The sequence below is a fragment of the Lissotriton vulgaris genome, chromosome 10, assembly GCF_964263255.1.
Source record: "Lissotriton vulgaris chromosome 10, aLisVul1.2, whole genome shotgun sequence".
Taxonomy (NCBI): Eukaryota; Metazoa; Chordata; class Amphibia; order Caudata; family Salamandridae; genus Lissotriton; species Lissotriton vulgaris.
This window is the reverse complement of record NC_141698.1, coordinates 176,198,714-176,223,719: the sequence shown is the minus strand read 5'-3', so window position 1 is coordinate 176,223,719 and position 25,006 is coordinate 176,198,714. Positions and strand designations below refer to the sequence as shown.

At 50.5% G+C, this 25,006-nt stretch overlaps 1 protein-coding gene across 1 annotated transcript in view; it reads left to right on the top strand.

Annotated features, from left to right (window-relative positions):
• Positions 1–25,006, top strand: part of MYO15A (myosin XVA) — a 1,716,372-nt gene that overhangs the window by 1,568,843 nt on the left and 122,523 nt on the right. Inside the window, exon 63 of the mRNA XM_086939741.1 lies at positions 322–455. Coding sequence (XP_086795867.1) covers positions 322–455 — 134 coding nt within the window. The remainder of the gene's footprint in view (positions 1–321; positions 456–25,006) is intronic.

The following is a 25,006-nucleotide window of genomic DNA, read 5'->3' as shown; positions in this document are numbered from 1 at the left end:
TATGAATTTTATTACGATTGTTGTATAATTTGTTGTGTTGCTATGCTTTTATGGATTTCTTGGAATCCAAATAAAGTTTAATTTGAATTTGAACTTGAATACCTCCAGTTGACCTGTCTGTTTTAGGAGGAACAAGTGCTCTATTTAATATGCTGTTTTCCTGAATAGGAACAGTTGACAGGGTTGACTGTGCATGTGTTACTGTCTTGCTTCTGATATGGGCTACATGGTGAAAGCCTGTATGTGGTATGAAATATCTGTTGTTTATCCGAAGTCCATGGCAGATGTTTCCTATGTTTCATTATCACTGCATTCCCCCAGGTTTTGCCAGACTACCTGAAAGGACTGTTCAGCATTCTGCCACACAAGCAGCCCGGTGAGCAGCACTTCCAGCAGATATCCAGACTAGCAGCCCTCCAACACCGCGCAAAGGACAGCATTTACCTGCCCACCATGTGAGTATCCGCGCAAATTTCTAGCGCCATCTATTTTATTCTGGGCAGACTTGAACAATGCTACCTTTCTCTTGGCCTGAACACACACAGGTACCAATGGGCCAGATGCTCTCTCCAACAAAGGGTAAATCTTGAACCAAACGTGACTTAAGTCTGTACTGGGCCAAAGATCAAGATGTGCAAAGTAGCCGGAGAAATCAATGTGTCCAGCACTTGTGGCTTCAATCAGAATAGTTAATTAATTATTTTGGCATTCTACCTCCTTAAAGATCAAAAAGAACCTACTCGCGCTCAAATAACTAATATTCTTTGTGCAAAACCCAGATTTCCAAAGTAGAACAGGGTTAATGTAACCTCTGCTTACTTCTTATGTAGCAAGGACAGTGCAGGAAGAATGTTATCATTGAACACGACCAGCTACCTCAGCTTTCACTCACTGACTGTATGCTTACTTTTGACTCTGTTTAGCACTCCGCTGACTTTTCAGCTAGGTTGGCACTATACAAATTCCACATATATATTCATACATCCATATCTAATGTGTTCTGAGGTTAGTGAAGCAGTTGTGTTATTATTGCAAAACAAATTGCGTTTAAAACATTTTACTTCTGATGACACGAGTTTCGTAGAATCTATGGGATTTGTATAATCTCAAGAATGTGTTGAATATGAAGCACTGCCAGTGAAGCTCAGTACACTTCACATCATCAGGAGACACAGAATCTGCCTAGGATGAACACATAAAGCTTTCAGAGTACGATGGAGCCAACGCCTTTATTCAGAGTCTTTACTTAGAGTCCTTAATCTCTTGGCCCTGCCTGCAGCATTTACTGCCATGAATTTCTCCACTCTGATTGACCGCCTGTACCCAGAGTGTACAAACACAGCTCCAGGCACGGTCTATGGCAGATGGTGGTCTCCTTGCCTCCTTTTTGTTCACAGCCCTTTCCATTTTCCTTCCACTACCACAGGGCTTAACAGTGTCTGCTCTCTTGTTCAATGTCTACCTCACTCCACTGGAATCACTGGACTACTCATGCAGACTCACTACAATACCACTATTGATAAATATATTCTCAGAATCCACAAAACAACACACACAAGCTGCTTCAGCAGATGTACACTCAAAGAATACCAATGGATTCCCAAGACACAAGGCAAGACAGATATAGTGATGTACAGCAACACATCCATGATACTTCCACACTTTGCTAGATGACTCTCCCTTGGTTCTGGACACCGTCATCCAAAATAATAATAACAAATCTGCCATCCACATGGACTCTTACCTGTTCCTTTTTCCTTGGTTAACTCTCCTGTTAATTTTCTTGTTTCCATCTTAGAGCATGCCCTTTGGTAGCTGCCTTTCTTTCGAAGAGTTCTTGTAATAATAGCTGGTCCTCTACATAACTAACCTGGCCAGCAAACTGAACCTAAGCCTTCCCATCAGCCTATAATGCAGAATGCAGCACATACAAAACACAGTAAGCTCCTACACCATCTACATAGGCTTTGTTATGGTAGTTTGCATAGTGCAGCACCTAATAGAGTTTTCTATCATGAATTGCTACTGATGTTTTCTGAGAGATTATTGAAGGAAAAGAGGTTGGTCTTGAGAAGCTTTTTAAATATACTTCTGACTTCCCATGCGTACAGATGATAGTTGTAGGAAAAGGGAATGTTAAATCCTGAAAGCAAGAGACCACAGTATTTATGAATTGTGACTGAGCTCCAACAAAGTCAAAATAATCTAATTGCTGTTAATCAAACACAGTTCTGTGAGGAATGCCTAGCTTACCTTTGGTAGCCTGTCACAAGCAGCAAGTTCTTCAGAAAAAATGGATGTGATATACGAACAACATGAAAACAATATTACAGCTATGAAATAAGGAAGTTAAAACTACCAAACCAATTTAGTTACTAATAATCAATTTTAATAATCAAAAATAATTTAAAAAGAAAATACGAGGTATGGATCAGGGCCTATCACAAAAATAAAAAGTGTTCAATAAAACGTAGTGTGGAATTCTTCAGCATGGCTAGGCTGAACATTCTGGCTTGCAGGACTGTGCAAGGCAGAATACCTCATTTTCACTGACCCATAGTAGCGTCAAACCAAATGTTCTGAGAGGGAAAACTAAGAAAATAAAGCCACCAAAGTCCGATATTTTTTCGGGGACGCTTGGCACCTATCCCCATCTTTCAGAGAAATTTTCAATGTCCCACTGCACAGGAAAAGTTCTATTCCCTCTTCCAAAGCCATGGATCTCCTAAGACCAGTAGTAGCTGCACTGTCAGTATCTCTGCAGTCTGCTGGCCCACCCTACCCACCCTCCACCTCTGCTTCTGAAGTTTGTCCTGAAGTTGGTCACGAGCTTGTGAGCAGACAGTCAAGGAGTTGAAGACAATTTTCTTTGCTTTTTGTAGACACCCACCCAGCTCCAGACAAATAAAGGGTGCACACCGGTCTACACTTAGGAATGTGCCCATTTCAATCAAATGTCCCGTTCTCTCCTCACACCCTCCCCCATCATAAACACAAATTAATTCTTTGCTGTCATAAATGCGTTTACTAGTGTGGCTCTCTCCACCACGAGAGTGGAGAATTCTGCAATTGTAAACCATACTCAAGCTGTGGGATTGGGAAGTGGGTTTGCCTTGGTAGTTTGGAAACCATTACAAACATTTATGTTTATTGGCATTCTCTAACTCCTTTTGGAACTCTTCCCCTCCTGGAAATGGTCAGAGATTTACTCTAACCAGGCTGGAGTAACTCCACTTCCAAGAGCCGAAGGGGAGTGGATCACCCAGACACAGGTTGGGTTTGCAGTGAAAGGATTGTATTTAGGTCTCGCTTACGCAGCGCACATGCGCTGCATAGGAGGGGAGCTCTTGAAATCGATTCACTTTTTTGCCCAAAACGTCCACGCTTTGCATTGCTTTCAATGGCAACGCTTGCACGTTTGGCGACACCCTTGCAGGAAATGAGCGGCACCATCTGTTAGCAATTATCGGGCTCGCTGCCGAAGCTAAACGCTGCGCATCCCTGCTCTCGGCCACACTCCCCCCACCCCTCTCACTTGTTTTATTGGCCCTCTTGTCTATACTGAGAGGAAGCATGCAGGGCTGCAAGATGAGCCCTCGGTAGAACAGTGACCGGTCAGCTAGTTGGCTTTGTAGGTAACATTTGGATTAAGGGGAATTTGTAGTTACATTTTTTACTTTATCTCCCTGCCTTTTGAGTGTTATTGATTTAAAAAAAGAATCTGAAAGAAGCAGGTTAGTATTAGATTCCTTACCTTAGAATATACCCAGGCGTCAGACTGGATCCGGAAACTTTTGCGTAGCAGTACCCTTGCGCGTCGGTAGGCGTCGTCTGCGGCTCCGCATCCAGTGTCGTTGGTGCCGGGATGACGTCGCCGGAGTACTTAGACGTCGCCCTTGTGCGCTGACGTCAGTTCTTCTTTTTTCCGCGCCAGCAAACGCCGATCCGGAGAAAGTGGTACCCTTAGTCAATTTTTGACTAAACTTTTTCGATCATTTTTTATCTTTCTTCGAAGTCGAACGACTCCAACGGTGCCGGTAGGGATGCCTGGGTTCTAGCCCTGTGTCGACTGCAGCCTACTGATGTCGGTTACCGACCCCCATTTATTTATTTTTAAACCGTTTTTATTGCAGAACCAAGTCTTACATATACCATACACTTATGAGCACTTTACATAGTCATTAACAGTGCTTATTGCTTGTTTGGGTGATTCGTCTACACAGCCTATAGGCCTACAACCCGGGGGTCGGGCAGCGTCAAACAGTGATTCATCCCTCCCAGCAACCCCTGAGCACTTTAAGTCCTCGTGCAAGAATTTCTACAGTCTGCTTTTACATTTTTCACCCCTACTCCTCCCCAAGCCCCTCCTCACCCCCAACTTCCCAGCTCCCCAACCCCCCCCCCCACCCATCTCCCAATGCCTACACCTACGCCTGGATTCGCAGTCAGTGTATGTATGTGATCGCTACCAGGAGGGAAGTGATGTTCACAAAGAATGTGCACCTGGTGTGCCTGTGGGATCTTCAGTTCCTGAGTTAGAGTGCCCTTCTTCCTCCCCCAGCGTACTATCTCGTAGTGCTTGCATGCTGTTGCCCTTGGGTGTTGCAGATGTATCCCCCTTCTTCCTCGATGGCCAAGATCGGGTGGCTACGCCTAGTTGGATTAGCCAACCAGGCGAGCATCGTAACTGCCTTGTCCCCCTCCGCTTGTGCCCTCGTCAGGTAAACCTTATGGTCAAAGCTCCGGAGCCGTTCCATTTCAACCGCCACTGCTTCCTTGGCCTCACTAACAACGTCCTGTAGCTCGGGATGGTTAGGGCGTGCCAACTCGGCTTTCCGCAGCGCCCCCTCGGCCTTATCCAGATCGTCTAAGAGCGTCTTGCCGGCTCCTGCATATTTCCCGATACAGTGGCCTCTGATGACAACCTTGAAGGCATTCCACTCCATCGCTCTGGAGGCCGTGGTGCCACTATTTTCCTCAAAGTATTACGTGATTCTCTCCCCTAGTGCTTCCCTGAACAGTAGGTCGTCCAGGGTGTCCGGTTGTAGCTGGCACGTCGGGACTCGTGAGGTCTCGGTCATCCAGTTTAGCGTCAATAATAGGGGATTGTGGTCGGACAGCGTGCGAGTCAAATACTCAGCGTTTGCCACAGTAGAGATCACGAGCGAGGAGCACAAAAACACGTCCAGACGGACGTGGAGATCATGCAGACTAGAGTAATATGAGTAATCCCTCAAGGTTAGGTGCAGTGCCCTCCAAGCGTCGACTAACTCCCATCTCTCCTGCCATTCGAGCCTACGCTTCGCCAGCCGATGCACTGGCGACGTTCCCAGTGGTGGGTGAGACCTGTCTAGAGTAGTGTCTGCCACTGAGTTAAAATCTCCTCCAATGACGATAGGGCCTGCTAAGTAGCTCGCCAGTGTGCCTGAAAGCTTAGTTAAGAAGGCCGGTTGATCAACATTGGGTGCGTACACACTGCATAGTACTATATCCCGGCCCCTAAGTTTCCCCTCTACGGCCACAAATCTGCCCTCCGGGTCTATTACTTGTCTAGTCACTTGGAAGGGAGCCCCCGCTCGGATCCAAATCAGCGCCCCCCTTGCAAATGCAGAGTATGTGGTATTGAACAGTTGCCCTCTCCACCTTCGCTGTAGCGCTATGCCCTCCTGTTTTGTCAGGTGTGTTTCCTGTAATAGCGCAATCTGAACTCCTCTACGAACTAAATAAGCATGCACTTTGTGTCTTCTCACCATAGTGTGCAGACCCCGCACATTCCAGGTCACACATTTCATTGCTCCAGAGCTAGCCATAGTCCCATGTTAACCAATTCGTAGTATCATCAGTCCGCTTCCTGGCGCATATGGCGGCATCCCCCCAACCCAGCCCCCCCCCCATTCAACAGTCCCCCACACCCCACGTCCCTCGCCTCGAGCCCCCCCAACTACTCTCGGCATCCTCCCCCCCAGAACAGGACCTAACTTCATAAAAGCAGCTCCCATCCAAACTTCAACAAAAGGGTCAGCTAACCCAACCGCTATCCCTTTAATCCGCAGTCTTCACTATGGTGGCCTTATGGGCCAACAGAGCGTAACACGACTCCGGGGGTGGTTACCACAATCCCATCCCCCACCGCCCCACAATCCCCCCATAATCACTCACGAGTTTCCGACCTTCTTCGCCGTAGTCATTTACATCGAAGGGTCCCGTCTCCCCAAGGACTTTGTGTAGTTAGTTCTGCTCGCCTTCCCCCTCAAGCTTCTATAATTTCCCCCAATGTTTGCGGTGTCACCACTGGGCCCCTGGCACCACCAAGTTCCGAAAAGGTCCGTTTCCGAGCCCGTAGCATGGCCCTCAGAGTCCGAGCCCTTACATGATCGGTTGCTCGCCGTCCCCGATAAGTCCACCGCCGCTTGTAGTGCTGCCCTTCTCTCCTCCTCCGTTTGTGATGGTGTTGGCTTCTTGGTTCTTTGTCGGTGCTTCCGGAGTCTCTGTGATTTTCGGATCGGCTGTCTACGCTTCTCCTCCTCAGCTCTGACTTGTGCTCCATCCGTCCCGGCCTTGTAAGTTTCCCACCACGCCCAGGCATCTGCTGATGTGGGAAAGAAGAGTGTTTTGTCATCCACCACAACTCTAAGCTTGGCCGGTAAGAGGAGTGAGTATTTTATGCCCTCCACTCGCAGTTCTCGCTTGAGTGACAAGAAGGAGGCCCGCAGTTTCTGTGTTTCAAATGTGAAGTCCGGGAACATTGTCACGTTGTTATTATCCACTTGGAATGGGCCCGCTTCTCTGGCCCTTTGCAACAACCAGTACCTGTCCTTATAATGCAACAGTTTTATCCCACCATGTCGTCACCTTCCTTTTTCTCTGGCAGACCAACCAAGCGCACGTTATTGCGCCTACTGCGATTTTCAGCGTCCTCCGCCCGCCGTTCCAGCGCTAGTATTCTGTCTAGAGCATCCCCTAACCATCCCTCCATAGATTTATGCTCTGGTACTATCTCTTGCAGAGTGACCTCCGTGCTCTTGACCCTGTCCTTCAATTTATTGTGATCCGCTCGCAGGAGCCCCAATCCTGTTGCTACTTGAGCTATATCCTGTCGCAGAGCTTTTTTCGTGGCCGTGATAGCTTCCAGGATACGATCCTGCATTTGTTGTAATTCTGTAGGGCCCTGCTCCGTGCCGTCTACCGTCTCAGAGCTAGCAGCCCCTTCCACTCTCCCTTTGGGTTTCCCCATCTCGATTTGTCCGCCTGCCGGCGGCTTCTCCCCTTTAAAACCAAAAAGGGAGGGCTCGCTCACTGCTCCCCTGCCAGGGGCGTAGACTTAACTGCACCTCCGTGAGCCGTTCCAAGGGCACCACAGACTTCAGCCTGTAATTTCCGGCCGGCTCTCAATGTCTCATCCTCCGGTCAGCGCCCTTTTCGTGACAGCTACCAGTTCTAGGGGGCCCCTCACAACATCAGCCCACCCAGCACTTTCCGGCTTGGTCCAGTCATCTACGGTGTACCAGTCCTCCCTTCAGCCGTTATCAGGCCTGCGCTCCGCCAGGAAGTAGGGGTATCCCCATTACTACCCATTCGCCGCTTTGCTCACCTCCAGTGTACGTTGAGGCCTCAGGCTGAATGTGTCCGCTCTTGTTACTGTTCAATTTACGGCACTCTTGGCCTCCCAAACCTTCCAGCGCTATCCCAGCCGGGCTCGAGTGGCGATCTGCAGTGAAGCTCCCCTTCTCAGGACCGGGGGTCCTCGCAGAACCTCCGTCGTCTCCGAGGTCACTCACTCGTCGTGGGTCCACGCAGAGGCACCTTTTCACCCGCGCTCCATTTGGGCTGCGCCGCCGTCGCCTGCTCCGTCAGCGGCTTGGGTTCAATTCCGCTACTATGCAGCCCTTTTCATGGGGCTCCTTGCCCCCCCAGCCCCGCCGGAGCGCTTGTCTCTCCCAGTTCTCGGCAGCCTGCGCAGCGCTAGGAGCACTCGACTTCGGGCTCCCTGGCTCCGGTTCGCCAGTAATGGCCGCCCCTCACCCGCTGCTTGCCGGCACTCCGGCTAGAAATCGCTGGGCAGGTCGTTCCCCGTGTATTCAGGTGGACCGCTTCCCCCGCCAGCAGGCTCCGTGCAGTGCGGTCACAATGCTCTGTTTCCTTGGCCCTCTTGCACTGCGGTCTCTTCATCCGCCGACTCCCAGGGCAGCTGCCATCTTGTGTGTGCTTGTGGGGGAGCCCGTCGGCCACCAACCAATTCCGCCGCCGTTGTTGTCAGGTGATTCAAGTAGTGGCCTCCGTTGTTGGTGCCGATCAGGAGGGTCTCAGGCGGCGTCTCTTACTTGACCGGTGCGTCCGGAGTGGGGATTGCCATTCTCTCTCATCGCTCAGCTGCGCCGGCTCCGAGCTCTGAGCGCCATTTTGGGCCGAAGCGTTGCGACCCTCAATTAGTCAGTCGAGTGGGTTTTAGAGCGCCAGAGTGGCATTTAGCTCGAACCCTGGGGTCCCTTCGTCCCTCCGATGTTCCTTGCTGACAGGATGCTCCTTGCACGCCGGATTTCGTGCCTTTTAGCAGGATTTCAGCGGGGATTGACGTCGAGAGAAGAATTTTTCTTCTATGATCCGGCCCCATCATTTGACCCTGAGTACCAGAAGATGGGTGGCGAGGCGGATTGGGAGGGGTCTGAGGACCCTCTGGCACGTGAGTGTCAGTCTTTTCAGGACTGGGCAGGTGAGCTAGGGGATGCCAGTGGTTTGGACACTTAGCCAGACACTGGTTTTGTCTCCCCTCCTACCGTGGCTACGGAGGAGGGGGCTGCCTATAGTGTGGTGTTGATGCGGGCAGCTAAGGCCTTGTCCCTTGTACTCCCCGTCGCAGCCGTGAGGACTAACCTCCTCACTGAGGTCCTTAAACCGCAAGCAAGCTCTTCGGAGCCTCTGCTGCCGTTTAATGAGGCCTTGTCTGACGTCCTTGTGGGCACTTGGTCCAGGCCCGCTACAGGCCAACCTGTAGATAGGAACGTGGCCAGACGCCACAGCCCGGCTCCGGGCGACCCTTGCTTCCTGTCCACCCACCCCACCCCCGAGAGCCTGGTCATCCAGGCCTCTAACTCCCAGACCGCATTCCCAACGGCTCCCCTGATCGGGAATCCAAGAGGTACGAACAGTATGGTAAGAAGATGTTCTCCTCACTGAGTTTGGGGTTGCGGTCAGTTAACACTGCATGCCTCTTGGGCCATTATACCCACTCTCTGTGGGACACGGTCGCGGACGTGCTGCCACAATGTCCGGAGGAGGCCCAGACTAAACTCGCCCAAGCCCTTGCAGAGGGTCGAGATGCGGCACGGTATTCCATCCGATGTGGACTGGATACAACGGACTCGCTAGGCAGGGCGATGGCAACAACGGTGGCGATTCGTCGCCACGCCTGACTGAGGTCCGCCACCTTTTCGACGGATGTCCAAAACACCCTTATGGACATGCCTTTTGATGGCCGTCGCCTCTTTGGCGACAAGGCAGACAGTGCGCTTGAGCGCTATAAGGACTCCAGGGCTATGGCCAAGTCCTTGGGCCTCTTGGCCCCGCACCAGAAAACTGCTGCCTTTCGTGGCCAAGGAAGGGGCGCCCCCACATGTCCTGCCAGCCACGGGACGCAGACTAACATCCAGCGCGGTGGCGGACGTGTTAACCCCAGTGGCAGTGCCCGGGGACAATGGCGAGGCCAGTCCACATCCACCCCCGCAGCATCCGCCTCAAAGCCCTCCTAGTCCACGCTTTCAGGCCCATGTGACGCCAGTGGGGGGCAGGGTTCGCCATCACCTCCTCCACTGGCGCACTGTCACGTTGGACAGGTGGGTGCTGCAAATCGTCCGATGGGGCTACTCCCTCCCCTTCGAGGCAACCCCTCCAGCCATGCCACCACAGTATCACTGCGTGTCGGGGGATCACTTGAATCTTCTGCGAGAGGAAGTTACGGCCCTCTTGGCCAAGGAGGCCATCGAGCGCGTTCCTGGGCCAGAAGTAGGGTGTGGTTGCTACTCCCACTACTTTACGGTTCCCAAGAAGGGCAAAGGGGGCCTACGCCCTATCTTGGTCCTGCTGAACGTCAACTGCTTCCTCCGGAAGGAGAAGTTCAAGATGCTGATTCTGGATCAGGTCTTAGCTGCCGTGGACCCGGGAGACTGGATGGTAGCGTTGGACTTGCAGGACGCTTATTTTCACATCCCTGTCCTGCCGGCCCACCGGCGTTACCTGCGGTTCACGGTAGTCCACGAGCACTTTCAGTTTACCGTGCTCCCCTTCGGCCTTACCAGCGCCCCACGGGTGTTCACGAAAGTGATGGCGGTGGTCGCAGCTCATCTGCGCAGTTTAGGGGTTTCAGTATTCCCCTACCTTGATGACTGGTTGTTGAAGGCGGGCTCGCCCCAGACAGTCTTCAGCCACCTCCAGACTACGGCCGACCTGCTGCACCTGCTGGGGTTTTCCATCAATGTGCCGAAGTCACACCTGTGTCCCTCTGAGAAGCTCCTTTTCAACGGAGCGGTTCTAGACTCGGTGCAGTTTCGGATTTATCCTCCCGAACAGCGGGTTCAGGATATTCAGGCTCTGATTCCGATCTTTCAGCCTTTATCCCGAGTCTCAGTCAGGTTGACCCTGCGGCTTCTGGGGCTGATGGCCTCCTGCATCCTTCTGGTGCATCACGCTCGGTGGCGGATGCAGTCTCTGCAGTGGGACCTGAAATTTCAGTGGGCCCAGCATCAGGGCAACCTGTCCGACCACGTCCTGATCTCGGAGGGCACTGCGAGACAGTTGCACTGGTGGCTCACGGACCGCAATTGGGTCAGCGGCAGTTCCCTCTCCCTACCCCAACCGGAGCATGTAGTTGTGACAGATGCGTGCCCCAAGGTTGGGGGGGCCACATGGGAGAGGTGGCGATCAGAAGCCTCTGGTCTCCGGTGGAGTCCCGGCTCCACATCAACCTTCTGGAGCTGCAGGCGATCCGACATGCGCTGAAAGCATTCCTCCCCTCTGTCCGGGGGAGTGTAGTGCAGGTGTTCACGGACACCACCGCCGCCATGTGGTAGTCCAACAAACAGGGCGGGTGGGGTCGTGGACCCTTTGCCAGGAGGCTCTGCACCTCTGGCAGTGGCTGGAACATCAGGGCGTGACCCTGGTGGTTCAACACCTGGCAGGTTCCCTGAACACCAGGGCAGACGAACTCAGCCGCCGGTGCATGATGGATCACGAGTGGCGTCTGAACTCGGACGTGGCGCAAGGCCTCTTTCAGCAGTGGGGAGAGCCTTGGTTAGATCTATTCGCCACCGAAGAGAACGCGCAATGTCATCAGTTCTGTGTGTTGGAATTTCCAAGGCGGCACTCGCTCGGAGATGCTTTTCGTCGTGAGTGGAGTTGCGGTCTGTTGTACGCCTTTCCGCCTATACCACTTCTGCCCAGAGTGCTGAAGAAGATCAGACGCGACCGGGCCCAAGTCATCCTTGTGGCTCCAAACTGAGCACGAAGATACTGGTGTCCCGAGCTACTCACCATGTCTGTCGATCCCCCGATTTGTCTGCCTCTTCAGGAGGACCTTCTGTCGCAGCAGCAGGGGACGGTTCTCCACCCAAAGCTGTCCAGTCTCCACCTCCATGCGTGGAGATTGAGCGGCAACAGTTGAGGCCATTTGACTTGCCTGCTGAAGTCTGCAATGTGATTCTGGCGGCCAGGCGGCCTCCACAAAATCGGTATACGCCTGCAGGAGGAACAAATTTGTGGTATGGTGCACAGCAAAAGCTGTGCATCCACTCTCTGCCCCCCTTTCTGAGGTTCTCCTCTTTCTCCTTTCTCTTGCCCAGCAGGGCTCTGCTCTGGGCACTATCAAGGGCTACCTTTCTCCCCTTTCGGCCTTCTTACGACTACCTGATCAGCCTTCTTTGTTCAAGTCCCCGGTTGTCAATAGGTTCTTGAAGGGGCATCACTCATATGTTTTCCCCTGTTCCTTTTGTGATGCCTCAGTGGGACTTGAACCTGGTTCTGACTTACCTGATGTGTGCTCCCTTTGAGCCACTTCGTAACTGTCCTCTTCGTCTTCTCACCCTTAAGACTGCATTCCTGGTTGCCATCACCTCTGCCAGGAGAGTGAGTGAGCTCCAGCCCCTCTCTTCTAAACCTCCTTTCCTTTCTGTCCAGCCGGACAAAGTTGTGTTGCGGACACGACCCTCTTTCCTGCCCAAGGTAATCACAGCCTTCCACATCGGGCAGTCCATCACCTTGCCCACCTTCTTTCCGCCTCCGCATCCCTCGAAAGAGGAAGAGAGGCTGTGAGAAGTTGGCCTGATATATAATGTTCACTATTCTAGTGAGCACTTTGTATCAGTCCAAACAACCCTTATTGATGATTGGTTGTAAGTCAACCGTAGACCAGCTATCCTAGTAGCATGGACAAGAGCAGACTTTAGGCTAAACTCTAGAGGGCGTGTTAAGCCAGCTGTTATACCATCACATATACCCCTTGAACACCAAGTGAAAGGACACCACACAAGTTGTTATGAAAATAAAAGGATATTTATTTAGAACACAACAACCCTGGACTCTTTATGAGGACAGGGTGCTAAGCACAATACAAAACTCTTATGAAAATACTCAAAGTCGCACAATTTACACAAATGCCCGAGGGGCACAAAAAACCATATACTCTAAAAGTGGAATGCAAAATTACTAGCAGGTAAGTACTACTCTAATAGGCTTTAAGATCGCTAGGACTGGACTACTGAACCTTCAGATTACTAGCAGGAGGCCTAGGGGGATCGGGTGCAGAGTGTGCACTCTCACGCGGGATGCGGGACAAAGTCTATGGATGCTAGATTTCGTATAGTTAGTGTTATCGGACGAATCCGACTAGGTAGAGCTGAAACGAAAAAGGATCTGGACCCTTGGATAGTGAGGCTATGCTGGAGCACCGAAATGCTGAGGTTACCTAGCCCAGGGGCTGTGGCTGCATAGGTCTGGAAAGACGTCGGGAATCCTTGTTGCAGTCTATGGAGCCTGAAAGAAGAAGTTGCTGGCAGGCGACCAGTGAAGAGATTCGGAGGGATCCAAGCCTGGATCGGTGATGGAGGATACCTGTAAGCAGAGGGGACCAAATTCTGAATCACTAGCCAGTGATTAGATGGGCACCAGGATGGCACCGGATGGAGTCACCTCGACCAGGTGAGTGGGCGACGCTGGGCTCTGCAGTCTCACGGACCAGGAGGCGTTGTCGGCGACCAGGATGGAGGTGCGAGCTGTCCCACGATGGTATCTGCTGTCGACGTCGCTGGACCCAGGATTGGGGCAACAAGTCTTGGCAAATGCAAGCCCACGCGGTGGACTTAAAATGGCGTCTGGAGTGGACCAGGAGGGTCCGGGGTGCTCCTCTGTTGGAGGGGAGCAAGGGCCAGTCTGGAGCAACCAGACCAGCGGTGTTGTCGTCGTGGAGCGTCGTCAAGAGGGCCACAGGCCAGCAGGCAAGTAGCCGGACAACGCGGTGAGCAGCAAAGAGCAGAATGGCCCCACGCAGATCTGGTGGATGCTGGGGGGCTGGACTTCGGTGCTGGAGCTGCTCAGGGTTAGGGCTTCTTGAACCCCAAAGCACTCACTCGAGGATCCCTCGGCGGTCGTGCTGGATAAGCATCGTGCAGTTCTGAAGATGGCCGGTCCCTCGAGGTCTCGTCACACCCACGGATCTCAGCTGGGCTGATGATGTAGGTAGAGGTCACAGGTGCCAGGGAAGCCGGGTCTCGTCGTGCTGGTCGGTCGGATTCCGGAGGAAGGACGTGCAGCAAACCACAGTGTTCTTAGATGGTGCCTGCGGGTACAGGGTGACTACTCCTTAGTCACAAGGGAGAAATCTTGAGAAGAAGTCTTGAGTTCCTTTCGTAGAAAGTAGTTTCAGGATTCAAAGATGATCTAATTTGGAAGGGGGCCCGCTCCTATCTTTATACTAGGAAAAGGGGCTGGCACGCGACTAGGTCCTGCCCATGGGTGGGACCAGGAAGGGGGTGGTTACACCCCTCTCCCATGCCGGACTTTCCCCAGCTCAGGGGCTGGTGTGCCCCTGGAACTGGTTCTAGACGGCCTATGCATAGTGAGCACCGGGGTGCCACTTGCAGTCACCTTCCTCTAAAGCCCTGCCTACCCAGGATACACAAAACCCTGTCTGGGATGGTGCTAGCACCGCCCCTGACAGGAAACCCTTTGTCCAAGCCTCCCTCGCTGGAAGGACTCCCAGCAGCAGGAGGTCAGACTTGTGTCTGTGGTGGCAGCATCCATTTTGTGATGCTGAGGCTTGAGTTAACTTTAACCGGGGTTCACAGTTACATACATGTCGTGTCCCTCTAGAAGGGTGGACTGCTAACCCCGTCGCCAGAAATGGCGAGGGGTTAGTATTCCAATTCGTATGACACCTTTCTCGACATGTTTTGATAAAGCGATACCAGAGTTGGCATATAACTGCGAGGATTATAATGCACTTAAGAGTATATGGTATGCGTTATCATGGAACAGCTATTAGGAATTCGTTCCGCAAGCTGCAAACGGGCTCAGCTCATGCCAGAGCACCATCTCACATTATTCCATGCACTCTGCCTTCAGGATTGTTAAGGCCTGCCATAGGAGTGACTGATAGGAATCTATGTGTCCATTTTAGGGTTAGATTTAGGTATACTATATCTAAAGCAAGGGGTGATTACACCACCTTGCCCCAGCTGTCGTGCAGCCAGTTGTGTCAGATTTAGATGGCCAGCCAGGGGTGGCATAATACAGGCTGCAGCCCCTGGTAGGCCCTGGGTACACCTATGCCCTGAGTTACAGGGTCTGATAAGGTGGCCCAGTACCAATTAGATATGTACCTAAGGTACATGGAATCCATTTTACAGAGAGAGCAGTAGGCCGGGGGTCCTGATTGGCAGGGTCCCAGGCCAACTATGTCAAAAACCAGCTAAAACGCAGGACAAAAAGTTGGGGGCAACCATAGTCAGGATCCACCTTCCTACATAACCCCCCCCCCCCCCCAAACGAAAGGAGATAAGGCTATCCTTGTCCAGGTAAGCCTCTATTGCCTAAGTGGTCATATAAGGAAGGACCAGCTCTGGCTTGGTTCCCCCCTGTGTCATGGTCCACTAAGCAACCCCTCACCCTAAGGGTATCTGAGGGTCTCCACCATAGGGAATCTCTATCTTTGGTGTGTCTTGGGAAAGTAATAGGCTGATGCTGGGTTGGAGTACTGAAGTGAGGCTCCTCTACCTTTGGGCTCAACTTCCTCCAATCACCATCCATCATGTGTGCCTTTCTTTCTGTAGCTGAGATGCACTGTGCTCTCAGGGTCAGCCTCTGGCTACCTAGAGCTGGAGGCTGAGTCCCTCTGTTTGGCTTACTGGAGGGACAGGTCAGGTTTGGGGTTTTTAGGCCCCAGGTTTGGCTGTGCCCAACAGTGTCCAACTGTGGGAGGTCCCTAACTAATTTTAAGGGGGATCCCTCAGGAGTCTGTTTTATTTTCACTTGGCTAGGTCTACTGGCTTCAGTGACCCTAATCTGCTGATTGGGGAGTTCTTTTGGACAGGGGGCCCTTTGGGGTCCACCACTGGCCTCCCTGACCTCTTCAGCCCTGGGCTGACTGAGGCAGGGTAGAGAGGGGCAGGTTACCTGCTCCAGACTGGGTCCCACCTTGGAAGGGTCCACTGACATCAGGGGCTCTGCCGGGCTAGGCCTGACTACCTCTGGGGCAGTTCCTTCACAAGGGGTCAGATCAGTTCCCTGAGGAGGCTGATACTTTCCTAGAGTCTGGTGTGAGGGAGATTTTTCTTCCTCCTCAATGCTCTCAGTTTGGGTGGAGTGATCCATTGTTTCAGGCTTCACAACGCCACTATCTGTCTGAGTAGAGGCTGAGACCATTTCAACCTGGCCAACCTTTTCAGGAGGGCACTCAGTCTGTGTTTGGGCTGTGACTGTCACAGCCCTCCTATCCTGTTCAGGAAAGTCTGTCTGAGCCTGGGCAGTGGCTACCACTGCCCTTCCAACCTTTTCAGGGAAGAATGGTGCTTGGACTGGGGCTGTAGCTATTACTGCCCCACTAACCTTTCTGGGTAGGCCTATCATCCTGGAGTGGGTTTCTTGCTCCACCTCAGCCCATGCTGAGAGTTCCAGGTCATTCCCCAGTAAGCAATCTACAGGTAGGTTGTCTGTTACTGCCACTCTCATGGGCCCTGTGACATTACCGCAGCTGAGCTCGATTACTGCCATGGGATGCCTTCTTTTCACTCCATGAATGTCTGTCACCTGATAAATGAAACCAGGGGTCAGTTGAGCAGAGGGGACCAGATGGTCAATCACCATGGTGATGCTGGCCCCTGTGTCTCTGTATGCCTCAACTTTCTGACTATTGATAAGGGGCTCTTGTCTATACTTCCCCAAAATGTGGGTTCCAGTAGTGACGTTGGCAAACCCCATGCCAGTCTCACAGACAAGAGTTGTGTTAGGGGATCTGGCTAGGCCATGATCCACCTGGTTTCCCAAGGTAATGCCCACCACATTCTTGGGGGCACTCCCACCACCTGGGGGATTACCACTAGTGGTAACAGGAGGTCTGGGAGTAGTACCTGGGGGTATGTTTTCCTTATTGTTGTTGTCCTTTGGGCAACTACTGTCACTTTTATAATGGCCTACCTGTTTGCAGGTATGACAATAAGGTTTCTTTTGGGTAGGGGGAGAAGTCTGGGACCCACCCTTTTCAGAGGATTTTTGGGGCCCTGTGGTTTGATCAGAAGATTTATTCCCACCCTTCTCTTGAGGCTTGGTTGATTCCTTCTTTTGGTCACCACCCTGGTTCTTAGGCCTGACCCTGGTTCTGACCCATTTGTCTGCCCTCTTACCCAATTCTTGTGGAGAGGTCAGATCAGTCTACCAGGTGCTGGTGTAATAACTGGTTCTGACAATTACTTAAGATTTGCTCTCTCATAATTAGATTGTACAATCCTTTGAAATCAGTAACCTTACTTCCCAGTAGCCAGCCTTCAAAAGGCTTAGTGGCACAATCAACAAAGTCAGCCCAATCCTGAGACTGAGTTTTCTGGGTGTCTCTGAACATCAACCTGTACTGTTCAGTTGTTAAGCCAAACCCATCAACCAGTGTATTCTTCAGGGCTTGGTAATTGTTAGCATCCTCAACTCTAGTAGTGAGGAGCTTATCTCTACCTTTGCCTTCAAAGGAGAGCCACAAGACAGCTGCCCACTGACTCTGGGGGACGCACTGGACAGTGCAGGCCCTCTCCAAAGCAGTTATCCATTTGTGGATATCATCCCCTTGTTTAAAGGGGGGCACTATCTTACTCAGGTGTCTAGTGTCTAAACTCCTGTCTTTTTCTCTTGGGAGAATGCTGCCACCAGTGGGATCTAGCCCACTTAACTTTTGCTCCCTAGCAAAGGCAAGCCTCTCTTTTGCCAGGGCAAGTTCTTCCCTTTCAATCCTCAGATTGGCTTCCCTCATTTTTGCTTCATGCTCTCTCCTCTTAGGGGATGACATCCCTCTATGAGAAGAGGTCTGAGAGCCATTGTTTCGAATGGATCTGTTAGAGCCTCTAGATCGAGATCTAACTCGTCCATTCCCCATGTTAAGCCTGCCTGAGAGTGGCCCTGGGGGTCCCCCAAATCCATTCTCATGCCTGCTTAAGTTGGTCCTGGTTAGTCTACTGACTTCTACCTGACCTTTGTCTGCCTCATCCCCTAACAACTCCTGATCCTCTTCCTCCTCTTCACTAACTGCTGCATTGAGGTTGAGGTCAGGGTCCCCAAGGGTTCCCTCTAAGGGGGGCATGTTCCCATCTGGATGAGAAGGATCTGTGTTGGCAGTCCTCCTGGCATCATAAGTCTCTAAGAGACCAATCAGAAAAGGAATGGTAGGGTTAGAACCCTGTTTTAGCTTCCTGGATGTACATATTTGTCTCATCTCCTGGAAGCTAAGAGCAGCATATCGTGAAGTGACCTGTGGAGGGTCCACTGACATAAGAGGGGCTTCTGAGTTCCCTCCTTTGTCCGACATGCTTCTAGTGTGGTGTAAGTGATGCACCTACCTACACTATTTGTTTGCCTACTGATCCCTTGCTAAGAGTTGTAGTCAGGGTGTGCTAGGCCCTGTTGAACTACAACAGCTGGTTCAGTAGAACTCAGAGTATTCTAAGCCTAGTTATATGTACCTGGGCACTTATGTGATCTTTCACAATGATATTCTTAGGATACGTGTGGTAAAACAACAGCAAGCTCAAATCCCAACCGCTGCTCACCAATGTGAGAAGTTGGCCTGATATATAATGTTCACTATTCTAGTGAGCACTTTGTATCAGTCCAAACAACCCTTGTTGATGATTGGTTGTAAGTCAACCGTAGACCAGCTATCCTAGTAGCATGGACAAGAGCAGTCTTTAGGCTAAACTCTAGAGGGCGTGTTAAGCCAGCTGTTATACCATCACATATACCCCTTGAACACCAAGTGAAAGGACACCACATAAGTTGTTATGAAAATAAAAGGATATTTATTTAGAACACAACAACCCTGGACTATTTATGAGGACAGGGTGCTAAGCACAATACAAAACTCTTATGAAAATACTCAAAGTCGCACAATTTACACAAATGCCCGAGGGGCACAAAAAACCATATACTCTAAAAGTGGAATGCAAAATTACTAGCAGGTAAGTACTACTCTAATAGGCTTTAGGATCGCTAGGACTGGACTACTGAACCTTCAGATTACTAGCAGGAGGCCTAGGGGGATCGGGTGCAGTGTGCACTCTCACGCGGGATGCGGGACAAAGTCTATGGATGCTAGATTGCGTAAAGTTAGTGTTATCGGACGAATCCGATTGGTAGAGCTGAAACGAAAAAGGATCTGGACCCTTGGATAGTGAGGCTATGCTGGAGCACCGAAATGCTGTGGTTACCTAGCCCAGGGGCTGCAGCTGCATAGGTCTGGAAAGACGTCGGGAATCCTCGTTGCAGTCTATGGAGCCTGAAAGAAGAAGTTGCTGGCAGGCGACCAGTGAAGAGATTCGGAGGGATCCAAGCCTGGATCAGTGATGGAGGATACCTGTAAGCAGAGGGGACCAAGTTCTGAATCACTAGCCAGTGATTAGATGGGCACCAGGATGGCACCGGATGGAGTCACCTCGACCAGGTGAGTGGGCGACGCTGGGCTCTGCAGTCTCACGGACCAGGAGGCATTGTCGGTGACCAGGATGGAGGTGCGAGCTGTCCCACGATCGTATCTGCTGTCGACGTCGCTGGACCCAGGATTTGGGCAACAAGTCTTGGCAAATGCAAGCCCACGCGGTGGACTTAAAATGGCGTCTGGAGTGGACCAGGAGGGTCCGGGTGCTCCTATGTTGGAGGGGAGCAAGGGCCAGTCTGGAGCAACCAGACCAGTGGTGTTGTCGTCGTGGAGCGTCGTCAAGAGGGCCACAAGCCAGCAGGCAAGTAGCCGGACACCGCGGTGAGCAGCAAAGAGCAGAAGGGCCCCACGCAGATCTGGTGGATGCTGGGGGGCTGGACTTCGGTGCTGGAGCTGCTCAGGGTTAGGGCTTCTCAAACCCCAAAGCACTCACTCGAGGATCCCTCGGCGGTCGTGCTGGATAAGCGTTGTGCAGTTCTGAAGATGGCCGGTCCCTCGAGGTCTCGTCACACCCACGGATCTCAGCTGGGCTGATGATGTAGGTAGAGGTCAGAGGTGCCAGGGAAGCCAGGTCTCGTCGTGCTGGTCGGTCGGATTCCGGAGGAAGGACGTGCAGCAAACCGCAGTGTTCTTAGATGGTGCCTGCGGGTGCAGGGTGACTACTCCTTAGTCACAAGGGAGAAATCTTGAGAAGAAGTCTTGAGTTCCTTTCATAGAAAGTAGTTTCAGGATTCAAAGATGATCTAATTTGGAAGGGGGCCCGCTCCTATCTTTATACTAGGAAAAGGGGCTGGCACGCGACTAGGTCCTGCCCATGGGTGGGACCAGGAAGGGGGTGGTTACACCCCTCTCCCATGCCGGACTTTCCCCAGCTCAGGGGCTGGTGTGCCCCTGGAACTGGTTCTAGCCGGCCTATGCATAGTGAGCACCGGGGTGCCACTTGCAGTCACATTCCTCTAAAGCCCTGCCTACCCAGGATACACAAAACCCTGTCTGGGATGGTGCTAGCACCGCCCCTGACAGGAAACCCTTTGTCCAAGCCTCCCTCGCTGGAAGGACTCCCAGCAGCAGGAGGTCAGACTTGTGTCTGTGGTGGCAGCATCCATTTTGTGATGCTGAGGCTTGAGTTAACTTTAACCGGGGTTCACAGTTACATACATGTCGTGTCCCTCTAGAAGGGTGGAATGCTAACCCCGTCGCCAGAATTGGCGAGGGGTTAGTATTCCAATTCGTATGACACCTTACTTGACATGTTTTGATAAAGCGATACCAGAGTTGGCATATAACCACGAGGATTATAATGCACTCAAGAGTATATGGTATGCGTTATCATGGAACAGCTATTAGGACTTGGTTCCGCAAGCTGCAAACGGGCTCAGCTCATGCCAGAGCACCATCTCACATGATTCCATGCACTCTGCCTTCAGGATTGTTAAGGCCTGCCATAGGAGTGACTGATAGGAATCAATGTGTCCATTTTAGGGTTAGATATAGGTATACTATATCTAAAGCAAGGGGTGATTACACCACCTTGCCCCACCTGTCGTGCAGCCAGTTGTGTCAGATTTAGATGGCCAGCCTGGGGTGGCATAATACATGCTGCAGCCCCTGGTAGGCCCTGGGTACACCTATACCCTGAGTTACAGGGTCTGATAAGGTGGCCCAGTACCAATTAGATATGTACCTAAGGTACATAGAATCCATTTTACAGAGAGAGCATTAGGCCTGGGGTCCTGATTGGCAGGGTCCCAGGCCAACTATGTCAAAAACCAGCTAAAACACAGGGCAAAAAGTTGGGGGCAACCATAGTCAGGATCCACCTTCCTACAGAGGCTCCACCGTCTGGACCCAAAACGTGCGCTTTCATACTATCTGGATCGCACACGCCAGTTCCGGTTGGATGACCAACTCTTTGTTGTTTACGAGGGCGCTAAAAAAGGACGGGCGGTGCACAAACGGACCATCTCTCGATGGGTCGTCTTGTGCATCAAGGCGTGCTATTCTTTGGCCAAAAAGGAACCTCCTGTTGGGCTGAGGGCCCATTCCATTTGGACCATGGCGGCTACTACTGCCCTGGGTCGGGGAGTCCCCTTGCAGGACATCTGTCAGGCAGCTACGTGGGCCTCGCTGCACACGTTCACAGGACACTACTGTCTGGACAACCAAGTCCGGAGAGATGGCTTCTTTGGCCGTTCCGTTCTCCAGGACTTTCTGGAGTGATCATTGGTTCGCAGACCCACCACCGGGGTTGGAATTGCTGGGGTATCTATTCTAAGGTAAGGAATCTAATACTAACCTGTTTCTTTCAGATGCACAAGTTACTTACCTTTGGTAACGATATATCTGTAAGAAACAGTAGTTAGTATTAGATTCCTTACCGCCCCACCCATCCTTCCCGTTCTACGAACCTATATCTAGGGTTAAGGTTCATCCCTTTCAGGGCCCTAGTTTCATGGCACCAGTGTCCGTTTCTATTATGGCTCTGCGTTTATGGCGCGGAAAAGCTTTGTATAAGAACTGACGAGGGCGGCGTCTAAGTAGTGCGGCGACGTCATCCCGGCGGCAAAGAAGCCGACGACGGACGCAAAGCCGCAGACGACGCCTACGACGCGCAAGGGTACTGCTACGCAAAGTTTCCGGATCCAGTCTGACGCCTGGGGATATTCTAAGGTAAGGAATCTCATACTAACTACTGTTTCTTACAGATATATCCTTACTGAAGGTAAGGAACTTGTGCATTGCACTGGATAAAGTCGAGTCCAAAGCCCTGTGGTCAGTAGACCGCTGTGAGAGCAGGAGAGAGCTGCATTATTTGCTACAGATCAGCAGAAACCATACTGCAAGCTCAGGCTTTGTGGTCCTTCTCTTCTACAGGATGTCCACTGCCTGAGCACAGCACAAAAACCCTAAGCTGCTGTGCCAGGGCAAAGAGATTCCGCAATATAGTCCATGCGGCGCGGTCACCTTCTATGCATAAGATGGTGCCACAATACAATGCAAGTGCACACACGATGAGAGGGGTATGGGGGGCACTCTACAAGCAGACCAATGGGATGGGGGGTTTATATAAAGGCCTTTACATAATCAGCCGCTGTGGGGATCAATTGTGCATAAATAAAGGTAAGGTGGTATTTGTAAACCACAACTTCTATCTGGCTGCAGATTCTTGGAGCCGAAGGCTGTCGTACAGCAGTATTGTTTCACTGGGACCATAACCTTGATCGTACGGATGTCCATGTCTGTACCTCTGAATGTCCTTGGGCCTGTCTTCATACCCTGTGCTTCACATCCCTGGGTTAACCTCACATTGCTGAGGGCGGTGTTTTGCAGTCAGTGTCACAGTTTTTGTCAATGTCCCCGTGTCACTGTGTCTTGATGACCCAGGACCTTTGTTAATATCACCATGTCCTAGTGTCAATATCTCTGTGCAAATGTTCTGAAGACAAGGTCAGGGTTTTCTAGTCCATGTCACGGTCACTGTGTCAATGTATCAGTATCACCTTGTCAGCGTCCATGACACTGTATAAGTAAGTAAAAGTTTGCGTGAGCTACTGGAAAGGATATTCTCAAGTTTTTTTTTTTTTTTTTTTACCAAAACAATTCCCATCCTTTTTGTGAAAAACAGTCTTACCCTCAGCAGTTATCGCCGACCTTGAATTACCTCAAACTGAGAGATGGAGGGGGTTCTGCTGTCGTGTAAAGGGACAGACAGATAAAGAAGAAACAGGTCTTTCTCCAGGATGCCTCCCATCTGAGGGAAATGTAAACACGGGCAACTGGATAATCAGTAAATGTAGAAGGCGCCTGGAGACAGTGCAGCGCCGATCTGACAAAATCCTTTTAAGCTTCATGGAGACACACATTCTTTTTTAGAGGTCCCCTAAGGTTGTTACCAGTCCTGGAATTCTTCCTTTTAATGGAACCCAATATAAAAAAAATTGCACTAGATACAGACTGATTACGTGACTACGGAAATTAAACAAGCATTTGCAATGCAATAGGTCTCGCATTTACTCGCGTTTAAGCTATTGGCGTTGTAAATAACGAAAGATTGTACTTATGTTTTAAAAACCAAAACATAAATAAAAGGCATTGCAATTTACATTGCCAATAGCTCAAGCTTGCGTAAATGCAAGACCTATTGCATTGCAAATGCTTGTTTTTGTTAGGCACAGGAAGATTAAGTGATTTGCCCCGAATCACAGGATATTGAGCATCGTTGCCGAGACTCGTACACTGTTCCCCAGCTTTGAGGTCGACAGCTCTAACCGCAAGGCTACATTCTCTCCCCTCTTCTCATTCATGCGCCCTACATTTGTTTCGCTTGCAATCTACCTCCCAGTGATACACGTAGTAAAACCTGTAAATGTTAAGCACCCAGAATAATGTGCTGCATGGCTAAAAACATATAAGGTCCCAAAGGTGAGACCTATTGGTTATGCCAATGCTCGTTTAATATGGGCAGGAATGTTTTCCCTGCAGAGAAAATAAATGCACATTTTGTATAGGAGGCTCCATCAACCTTGGGTGAAGATCTCCGCTATGAAAAACTGTGCGCATGGGGAATAGGAGCCTGTAGGAAAAGTCACATGGCATTCGCGGAAGTGTGACTGGGAAGCTCTTTCTCGCACAGCAGTCCAGTGCTATTTCTGGGAATGTTGGACTTTTACGGGGTTTTTATTAATAGGACCCGGAGTTCCGAATCTGCCAGTTTTAATGAGGCCCTAAGACCATTAAAATGTTTGCCTAACTAGAACATTCCGTCTAAATGCGTCGATCTGATGAAATAATAATTTGGGTGGCTACTAAAAGATAAATTGCTTCTTTTTTCTAATAAAATGAGTGTAAAATGATGGTCTATCCTTCCAAAGAAGTCACATGAGGGCTCTGCGTTCAAACATCAAGTCCCGCCGGTCATCTCATCAGGAACATAAAATAGGCAGACACAACACATAAAATGTCCCATAAAATCAAAAGTCACCATTAGACAGCAGTACAAACAACGGATGACGTTAGAAATCCCTTTCATGATGCGGCTGGAAACCATTGCACTTTGCATCCTGTTTTTTTGTAAAAGTCGTTAGTTTTGCTGAAAACTGGAATCGTCTATTTTTTATGGTCATATATTATTGTGTAACATTCTGAGCTGAGTTACACAAGGTGGAAGCCATAAGGTTGTTTTCTGTGAATGGTCATCTAAAAGTTTCCAAAAAATCTGTTTTAGCTGCCCTTGCTTTTCACGAAAGGAGGGTTTGACAAATTAAATTCGAAAAACTAAATGAAAAGGTCACTTTTATCATTATTTGTGGCTGTCACGTTTCAGATGAGGAAGAAGATAGCTGTATTTTTTTCTGGAACCTACATGGGTTTATTGTTGAGGGCACTGAAATCCAATTTACATACAGATAAGAGAAGCACTTTCCTTACCAACATGGTCTTCGACAGTGCTATGAAATAAATCGATAAATGAAAGTGGCATTGTGTAATGTAATCCAGTACTCATGCAAACTGCTCCAATGCCTTGGACCTGAATTTGCACTATATAAAAAAAAATTGTAAAGGGGGCGGGGTATGGATGTGTTGGGCCAATGACTTGTTACAGGAGAGGAGGGTTTGGCGAATGAAATCGAAGGAACATTACAATAGGCTGACTTCAATGATTAGTTGTGGCTGTTGCATTTCAGCTGAGTTAGAACTAAGCTGTTTTTTGAATGTATAAATAAATTAAACTGACCTGGTGTATCATAATTCGTTACTCATGTAAAGTATACCCTTGGGGTGATTTTGCGCCGCTACATTAAGAAGAATTTCGAGCTGGGTGAGATAGCGAAT